Source organism: Ceratotherium simum, chromosome 1 (genome assembly GCF_057802395.1).
Source record: "Ceratotherium simum simum isolate JZ-2026a chromosome 1, ASM5780239v1, whole genome shotgun sequence".
NCBI classification, from domain to species: Eukaryota; Metazoa; Chordata; class Mammalia; order Perissodactyla; family Rhinocerotidae; genus Ceratotherium; species Ceratotherium simum.
The window spans coordinates 46755006-46764194 of record NC_141900.1 but is presented as its reverse complement, the minus strand read 5'-3'; the positions used below and the strand labels follow the sequence as shown (position 1 = coordinate 46764194).

At 39.1% G+C, this 9189-nt stretch overlaps 1 protein-coding gene across 1 annotated transcript in view; it reads right to left on the bottom strand.

Annotated features, from left to right (window-relative positions):
* Positions 1–6897: 6897 nt before the first annotated feature.
* Positions 6898–9189, bottom strand: part of SCIN (scinderin) — a 76506-nt gene continuing 74214 nt past the window's right edge. The window contains exons 15-16 of the mRNA XM_004431396.3: positions 8371–8431; positions 6898–7751 (exon numbers count right to left, since the gene is read on the bottom strand). Coding sequence (XP_004431453.1) covers positions 7624–7751; positions 8371–8431 — 189 coding nt within the window. The 3' untranslated portion in view covers positions 6898–7623. The remainder of the gene's footprint in view (positions 7752–8370; positions 8432–9189) is intronic.

The window sequence follows — 9189 nt, the reverse complement described above, 5'->3', positions numbered from 1 at the left end:
CCTCCCGTACCACGAAAGCCAGTGGTGTAAATTCTAGTCCGAGTCCAAAGGCCTGAGAACTAGGAACACTGATGCTGTAAGTCTTAGTCCAAGGGCAGGAGAAGACCATGTCTCAGCTCAAGCAGTTAGGCCTTCCTCCACCTTTTTGTTCTGTTAGGCCCTCAACAGATGGGACGATGCTCACTCATATGGGGGAGGGCCATCTGCTTTACTCAGTCCACCAATTCAAATGCTACTCTTTCAGAAACATCTTCACAGACACACCCAGAAATAATGTTTAACCAGATATCTGGGCATCTCATAGCCCAGTCAAGGTGACACATAAAATTAACCATCACAGACACACTGCCTCATTTCCTTCACGTCCCTGCCCAAATGTCACCTTGGAGAGGCCTGTTCCTGTGCATTCTAACTAAAATAGAATCCCTCACCTCACAATCCCTCTCCTCTCTCCAACCTTACTTTTCTTCATAACACTTATTGCTATATGGCAGAATATGTATTGAGTATCTGCTTTTTTTCTGTCTCCACCCACCATCTGCTCTGGGCTGTATTGCCAGCACCAGGATAGCCTGGCATGTAGCAAACATATAATCAACATGATTGTACTTTATTGACCTCAAAATTGGAAAACTGTATAAAATGCTTCTAGACTGGGAACACAGCCGCATTTGACCTGCCTAGAAGCACTACTCTTTTCAATCTAAAATATAAGTAAATATGGGGGCCGGCCTGGTGGCGCAAGCGGTTACGTGCACATGCTCCGCTGCAGCAGCCCAGGGTTTGCAGGTTCGGATCTCGGGCGCGCACCAATGCACCGCTTGGCAAGCCATGCTGTGGCGGCTTCCTCCCATATAAAGTGGAGGAAGATGGGCACAGATGTTAGCTCAGGGCCAATCTTCCTCAGCAAAAAAAGAGGAGGATTGGCAGATGTTAGCACAGGGCTGATCTTCCTCGCCTGTTCGGATCCCAGGCGCACAGCGACGCAACGCTTGTCAAGCCACGCTGTGGCGGCATCCTATATAAAGTAGAGGAAGATGGGCACGGATGTTAGCTCGGGGCCAATCTTCCTCAGCAAAAAAAGGAGGATTGGCATCGGATGTTAGCTCAGGGCTGATCTTCCTCAAAATAAAATAAAATAAAATTGTATTTCTCAGTGTTTTCAGGAACTAGCAGTCTTTCTTTATAACATAGACAAAGAGTGCCCTCTACTGTGTTGTTTAGGTGTACACATCTCTAAAGGTTTTTAAAACATTTTGTAATTTTTGGGTTGATCAGGCAGAACACTGTTTTAATGAACTTGAAGAGACAAATAGATAAATTCCATCCTTAATGCTTTGAAATCTAAAATCAAAATCTATTTCTAGAGTAAACGGAAAGTAAATCTTATGCTGTTGACTTGTGTAGATTTTTTTTAATGGAATATTCACTGCCTCAAATTTGACTTGATAGAAGTAGAACATGGATAGGACTTTTAAGTCAAAGGGATGTTTTGTCAGTTATCAAATACTATGTTTGAAGGATAAATAGTTATAGCTTTTGCTGTTCTTGCATATGAAAATAATATAAGAATGCCCCCTGGCTGGTGAAGCGGGGTCTAGAGCTGGAGAGAGCTATGTTTGATTTGCAAAAGATTCTCGTAGGTCTCTATCCTTGCTACATATTATCATCACCTGGGAGCAGTTAAAGACTATTAATTTCCTGATCCTTTTCACCAAGATTACTTACTTTTTCCTTTCCAATCTTTGGGCCTTTTAGTTCTTTCTCTTGCCTTATTGCAGTGGCTCTCCACGAGGGGCAATTTTGCTTCCCTCTGCTCCTAAGGACATTTGGAAATGTCTAGAGACATTTTTGATTGTTACAGCTGGAGGTGAGGGTAGGGGAGGAGGGTGCTACAGTATCTGGTAAGCAGAGACCAGAAATGCTACTAATCATCCTGTGATGCACAGGACAGCCTCCCCAAACAAAGAATTATCAAATGTCAATAGTGCCAAGGCTAAGACACCCTGCCTTACCAGGCTGGCCAGGGCCTCCGGTAAAATATGGAATAGAGAGATGAGAACGAACATCTGTATCTTGTTCCAGATTTTAGTGGGAAACATTTGGTCTTCCACTCTGAAATATGATGTCAGCTGTAAATTTTTTGTAGATACCCTTTTTAAGATCAAGAAACTCCCATTCTATTCCTAGTTTGCTGAGAGTGTTTGCCACAAATGGTTGTTGAATTTTAGCAAATGCTTTTCTGCATCTATTCAGATGTTCACATGGTGTTCCACTTTTAGTTTGTTAATATAGAGAATTCTTGATTAATTTTTAAACGTTAAAATGGATTCCTGGGATAAAACCCATTTGATTTATACATATTGTTGGATTCAATTTGATAAATTTTAAAGATTTTTACACCTGTGTTTTGAGGAATACTGGTATGTAGTTTTCCTTTCTTAAAATCTCTAGGTTTCACTTTGCTGTCAGCATAATACCAGCCTCATAAATGAGTCAGGAAATGTCCTCTCATCTTCTATCATCTGGAAAGGTTTGTATAGAACTGGTTTTATTGCTTTCGTAAATGTTTGATAGAAGTCACCAGTGAAGCTCAATTAGGCCTAGTCTTTCTCTGTCAGAAAGTGTTTATGAATTCAGTTTAATATGTGTGTATTGCTTCTTAGGTTATCCATCCGTTTTTTCCTGAGCTCGCTTGAGGCGTTTCTGTCTCCCAAGGAATTTGTCCATTCATCAATGTCAAATTTATAATCATAAAATTATGTTTCTTATGTTCCTTTTAGTGTCCAGAGGTTCTGGACCCTCTTTTATTACTGATACTAATAATTCACATTTTTCCCCTTTTCCTGTATTATTAGTTTGTGTCAGTCCTTCCCTTCTGCTTTCTTTAGGTTAAATTTGCTCTTCTTTCAGTTTCTTAAGGTGAAAGCATACAGCATTGATTTGAAGCCTTTCTATTTATCTAATGTTACCATTTAATGCTACAAATTACCTTTTAATCACTGAATTAGCTGTATCCCACACATTTTGATAGGCTGTATTTCAATTTTCACTGAGATAAAAATATTTTCTCATTTCCTCTTTTATCCAAATATTTGGAAATTAACCAGATATCTCCCTGTCATTAATTTCTAGTTTAATTCCATTGTGGTTAGGGAACATAGTTTGTATGATTTCAAGACTTCAAATTTGTTGCAATTTTATGGCCCAGAATATTATCTCTCTTGGTGAATAATTTGAGTGCCTTAGAAAACAAATACGCAAGCTGCCATTATTGGTGGAGCGTTCAGTACATACCAATTAGGGTTAAGTTGGTTGAGAATATCATTCAAGACCTTTAGGTCCTTACCGATTTTCTTATTCTAGCTGCTGTGGGGAGGTGATTTCCCTATTCCTATGTAATTCCATGTTTTCTTTTCTTATTTTCATAGTTTCACTTTCACATTTAAATTTTTGAACCATATGTAATTGACCCAGGAATATACAGTAAAATGTGAATCCAACCTTTTCTTTTTTCACCACCAAAGCACTTCATCACTAATATTTTAGGTAGCTCAGTAAGGATGGTATTTAAGAGAGAAAATTATTTTAGAGAATATATAAAATACAAAGCATACTTTTGAAATATCTAACATAAGTTGGGGCCAGCCCAGTGGCATAGCAGTTAAGTGCCCGCGCTCTGCTGCGGCGGCCCAGGGTTCGCAGCTTTGGATCCTGGGCGCACACAGAGGCACAGCTTGTCAGGCCATGCTGTGGCGGCGTCCCATATAAAGTAGAGGAAGATGGGCATGGATGTTAGCCCAGGGCCAGTCTTCCTCAGCAAAAAGGAGTATTGGCATCTGATGTTAGCTCAGAGCTAATCTTCCTGAAAAAAAAAAAAAAAGTCTAACATAAGTCTTTAAAACTAAAAAGGGGAGAAATTATAGTGGACAAAAAAATAAGAAAATAGAGCAAGAAAAAAAGTTTTGAAAATATATTTTTTTGAACTACAACATACCCTCCCTGTATATATAATGAATACTAATATTCTTTACTTGGACTAGAATTTCATCCCTTTGAATAACCTGTCCAATGCAGAAGTTATTTTGAAGCCACTTCTCTAATGGTCTTACAAAACAAACAAAGAATAGTTAAGATAACAAAACAAGAGTTCACTTTGCATAGGTTCCTTGTTTCCTGGTCTTTTGCTCAAAGGCCATAATCTGATTCCTTATTTGAAATTCCTGAGATGTGCTACGTCTGACTAGACTACTTATTCTGATTAGCACTTGGTTTTCCATGATTCACTAAATGTTTTTTGTTTCTTTTCTAGCCACAAATTTCACACGAGTGTGCTGTATTATTTGAAGCAAGGAAAGGTCTGTAAAGCACTAGTAGCTGAGGACTAAATATATCTCGTTTAGGTTTTCATCCCCAAAATCTTCGAGGAAAATCGAAGAGAAGAAAAAGATCTAACGTTTCATATTAAAAATTAATATGAAATAGCTCCATTCAAGAAAAAATAGAAAATTAATTATGAAACTTTTATATTTATTAATGAGGTTGTATGAAACTGCATTTCAAATCCAAAAGACTAACTACTATACAGGTTTATATCTAATTTGAGTTTTAAGACTACACAATATCATAAACCTCTCTATAATCCACCAAATTTTCACCTTTTTAGAAGTAGACCACTCCCCCTGCCCCCACACTGATTTCACACAAGTTGCAGGTGTTTCTCGAAGCCATCTCAGCCATGGGTGTAATATTAAAACAGCAACTCCCTAGCTCACCCTTTCCAGGTAGTTTTTAAAGATTTTATTTACTTATTTTTTCCCCTCCAAAGCCCCAGTAGATAGTTGTATGTCATAGCCGCACATCCTTCTAGTCAGCTGCACGTGAGACGCAGCCTCAGCATGGCCGGAGGAGCGGTGCGTTGGTGCGCGCCTGGGATCCGAACCCGAGTCTCCAGCAGCGGAGCGCACGCACTTAACCGCTAAGCCACGGGGCCGGCCCTCTAGGTGGTTTTTTTAAAAATCCTCTTTATCCCTTCTCTCCAGCAGCTGCCCTTCAGTTTACTAAATCACAATCACAAGTCTTCTTGATATAGCAGCTGTAGTGGCTGGTAATTTCTGTGACAACCTCAACTGTTTCACTGGGGCAGTGCTGCTCAGGGCTGCTCAGTAGATGTGTCCTCCCTGTATTGCCTGTGCTGACGACATGGCTGTCTCCTCAGGTGTCACTATCACTGCCCCTGAGTACTTGGGTTTGGGATTTGGGAAAGCAATCTTTTCACAGCTCAGGCTTAAAACAGCAGTACTGTTTAAGATGAATTTTTTCTAGTCCAGTGGTGACAGTGGGAGAGAACCCTGAGGGATCTCCCTGCATCTTTAGACTTCAGCCCCATTATTTCAGGCACGCTCCCATTTCTGGGCCTTTGGACTTGAGATACCTTCTGCCTGGGTGTGACCACAGGTTCACTCCCTCCCCCTGTCAATTCTCTGTGTGAATGTCTTCTGCTCAACAACGCCTTCCCTAACCACCCTATTAAAATTGCACTCCGCCCCACTCTCACCTAGTATTTTCTGTCCTCCTTCCCTATATTTTTTTTCTCCATAGAACTTGTCTGCTAATCTACTTATTGACTTTGTTTTGTTAGCCTATTCCCTGGAATATAAACTCCATGATAGCTGGGATTTTGTTTCATTCACGTTGGATTCAAAGTGCCTAGAATATTGCCTTTTCATTCACGTTGGACTCAAAGTGCCTAGAATATTGCCTGACACCAAGTAGATGCCTCAGAGATATTTACTGAACAAAGGAACAGTCCCTGGAAGTGCAGCTTCTCACGGCTTCCTTACCTCCCACACAAGCCCCATTCACCTTCAGGCCCTAAGGGAACTGACCCCACTTCCCCCTGCCGGGACCCAGGCCAGGACCCAGTCTGAAACCTACACGCCCTCCATTTCTTCAGACAGAGGGTGAGAATTCCTCAGATCACTCCTGGCTCTGATTCCCCTCCTCAACCAGCCACTCCCCTAACCTGGGCGCTGTTTCTACTTTCCTGGAGCTCCATCTTCTGCCTCAACTCTTCTTTTCTGGGGGTTGTTAAACTAATTACACAAGGAGGCCATTAGACTGAGGTGGTTCTAATGCCATGGTGGCCTACGCAAGCAAACCAAAACCTAAGCCTGTAAATGCCTCAAGGTTATGAAATTGAAACCTAAGGACAAACAATCACAAACAGTCAATCAATCATTTCCTTATTCTGCTTCCCCTTTTTCTCTCTAAAAGTCTCTCCCTGAGCTCCTGTCCTGGAGTGCTCCTAACCCCTTCTAGTTTGGCGCTGCCCCATCCAAATAGATTTTTGCTCAAATAAACTCTTAAAACTTTTTTTGTTTGTTTTTGGTGAGGAAGATTGGCCTCAAGCTAACATCTGTTGCCAATGTTCTTCTTTTTGCTTGGGGAAGACTGTCTTTGAGCTAACACCTGTGCCAATCCTCCCCTAATTTGTATGTGGGATGCTGCCACAGCATGGCTTGACGAGCAGTGTGCTGGTCCGCACCTGGGATCCAAACCCGCGAACCCCAGGCTGCCGAAGTGGAGTACGTGAACTTAACCACTACACAACTGGGCCAGCCCTAAACTCTTAAAACTTTTAATATGCCTCAGTTTATCTTTTAACATGGCCCAGGTAACATATGCACTGTTATGATCTTTAAAATCTTTCATGGAAAAAGAAAAAATCTTCCACAATTATGTAACCATGGAAAAAGCTGGTTAATTTTGACTACTTAATAAAGATGAGTTAAGAAATATTAAATTCATATTTATTTATGCATAAAAGTATTTAACCTTAAAATCAATCGTGTTATTAACTCACATATCACATCTAAATAAAATGTCACAACAAAAAACTTTTTCAAAAAGAGATGTATTTTAATAATGAAAGACAGTATTAGCGAAGTTTTGGGTACATGTATTTTGTGATATTAAACACGTACTGCCAAATGTATATATACCTAAGTGAATTAGAATACAAATTATTTTGTTATGGAAAAGCTGTGCTTTCAAAGCCTTTTAAAACCACAAAAAAGGTAAAGTTTCTCTTAGAAAATGAGACTTAGGAGTTAATGGTCTCAAAGGCACATTGACTAAAGAAGAAAATAACAACAGACTTTTAAAGCTATCTTAACACAAACCTTACTGCAAATACACAATTCTTCTGAAAACAATACATAGAAAAGAGCATAACCTCAGACGCATTATGGCTTTCTTCTCTGGCATGTTAAAAAATAAGTTTGGCTAATGGCTCCTGATTTATAAAATTTCCTGACAAGCTCCTCTACATTGCGCATAGCTTTCCACTTCTAAAAGGTCACATAAAAAGACACAAATCCGTTTCCAGCAGAGCTAATATTGGTTCATAACAAATGTTTACTTTAGGTTATTTTAAAATATTAACATATGAAAATCCCAGTTTAAAAAGAATTTCAAAACAATACTAGGTATTTAAAAATAGCCATATGCCTGAGGTTAATTTTCTAAAGTCAAACAAACAAACAAAAACTTTTCTCTTCCAAAACAGCAGTGGGACAGTTGCCCCATAATGTTTGTTTGCTTTTTCTTACAAACGTCAGTTTACCACTTGCTGGAATCCCAGCCCAGAAACCAGCCTGTGAATGTGGGTGGCTCATGGCCCTGTTTTATGATGACAATTGGTGTCCTCTTGTCTCTTCCAGAAGGGTCTGTCTCAAGGTACATTTTGGCTAAAAAGAGTTGCAAAGACATACAAATTCAGTTAGTCTCCATTAAACCAAAATAACCACAGAATGAAAAGTCTTCCAATAAAAGTAATAAATCAAATTTTCCTTGCCCCCAAATAGCCAAATACTGTTCCATTTGAATAATTCCTTATAGATTTCTCTCATCTGCCATGGAATGCACCAGGAGAGTCTCCTTATTGCCTGAAGAATTTCCAAATTTTATGAAATTATCCTTATGGCATAATTATTATGTTTTTCAATAAAAAAAATTGGGCCAGAAAGAACAGCATTACTCAAAAGGAATTGTTTTAAAAATCTAGGTTATCATGGTTATGGAAGTTTTACTATTTCCATAATGAAAAAAAGTAAGTGAACTTAAATTTTTCAGAATAATTGATATAATTATATTCTAAATTAGGTAACAAAACCTATTTTTCTTGTTCCTATTCTGAAATTCTTTAGTCTAACAAAATTCCATTACTCTTTAGTCTGAAGATGAAAGGCTAAGATTCTTCTCCATTTTGATATGTAGTTTTGGAGGCTATGGTGAAAAAGAGCAGTCAGGAACTTGGTAATAACCATTCAGAGCTACTACCATAATTGTCCATGGGATCTAGCTTACCAGACTTCAGAGATTCTGCTTTCTCAACTTCATTGGCATCTTTGCCAATCCAAATAAAAATCTGAAAAATGAAACAATAATAATATGTACTATTTGGTGCTTCTCACACATTGCTCATTTAGTCTTCACAACAACCCCCAGAAGTCAGGAGGCGCACAGAAGTTCAGCCACTTTCCCAGCATTTACACTTACTGGGAGATAAATTTATATCCAGCCAGTTTGACTCCAGATTTCACATTCTGATATTTTATGTTTATATAGCATTTTCTAGTTTATAAAGTGAACTTTCTCAAAAACAATATATTGACTGTATTTTGTACCCACCCCTGGGGTGTGTAAGGCACAGTCATTATCCCCATGTTATTATCCTGAGGGGACCACACTTGACTTGTTTGTGAGCACTTCAGACTCCCTTCACGAACTTCTGACTTAAGCCTAGTGTTCTCCTATAGCATTGTATCCTGTAACACTTTGGTAACACTGTTATAATGTTTAGCATTTAAATATTGAGGGTTTAAAAAAAACTGATATAATTATATATTCTGAAAGTATACTTCTCCTCATCAAATGTGTAGGTTGGGTCCTCTAATGTTGAAAAATGCTCCTGAATTACCTTATATTGAAGTCACTTTAAAATCACTTCTTGGCAGAGAAATTTTCGTCATATTAGGTTTTTTTGTGTGTGAGGAAGATCAGCCCTGAGCTAACATCCATGCCAAACCTCCTCTTTTTGCTGAGGAAGATTGGCCCTGAGCTAACATCCGTGCCTATCTTCCTCCACTTTATATGGGACGCTGCCATAGCATGGCTTGACAAGCA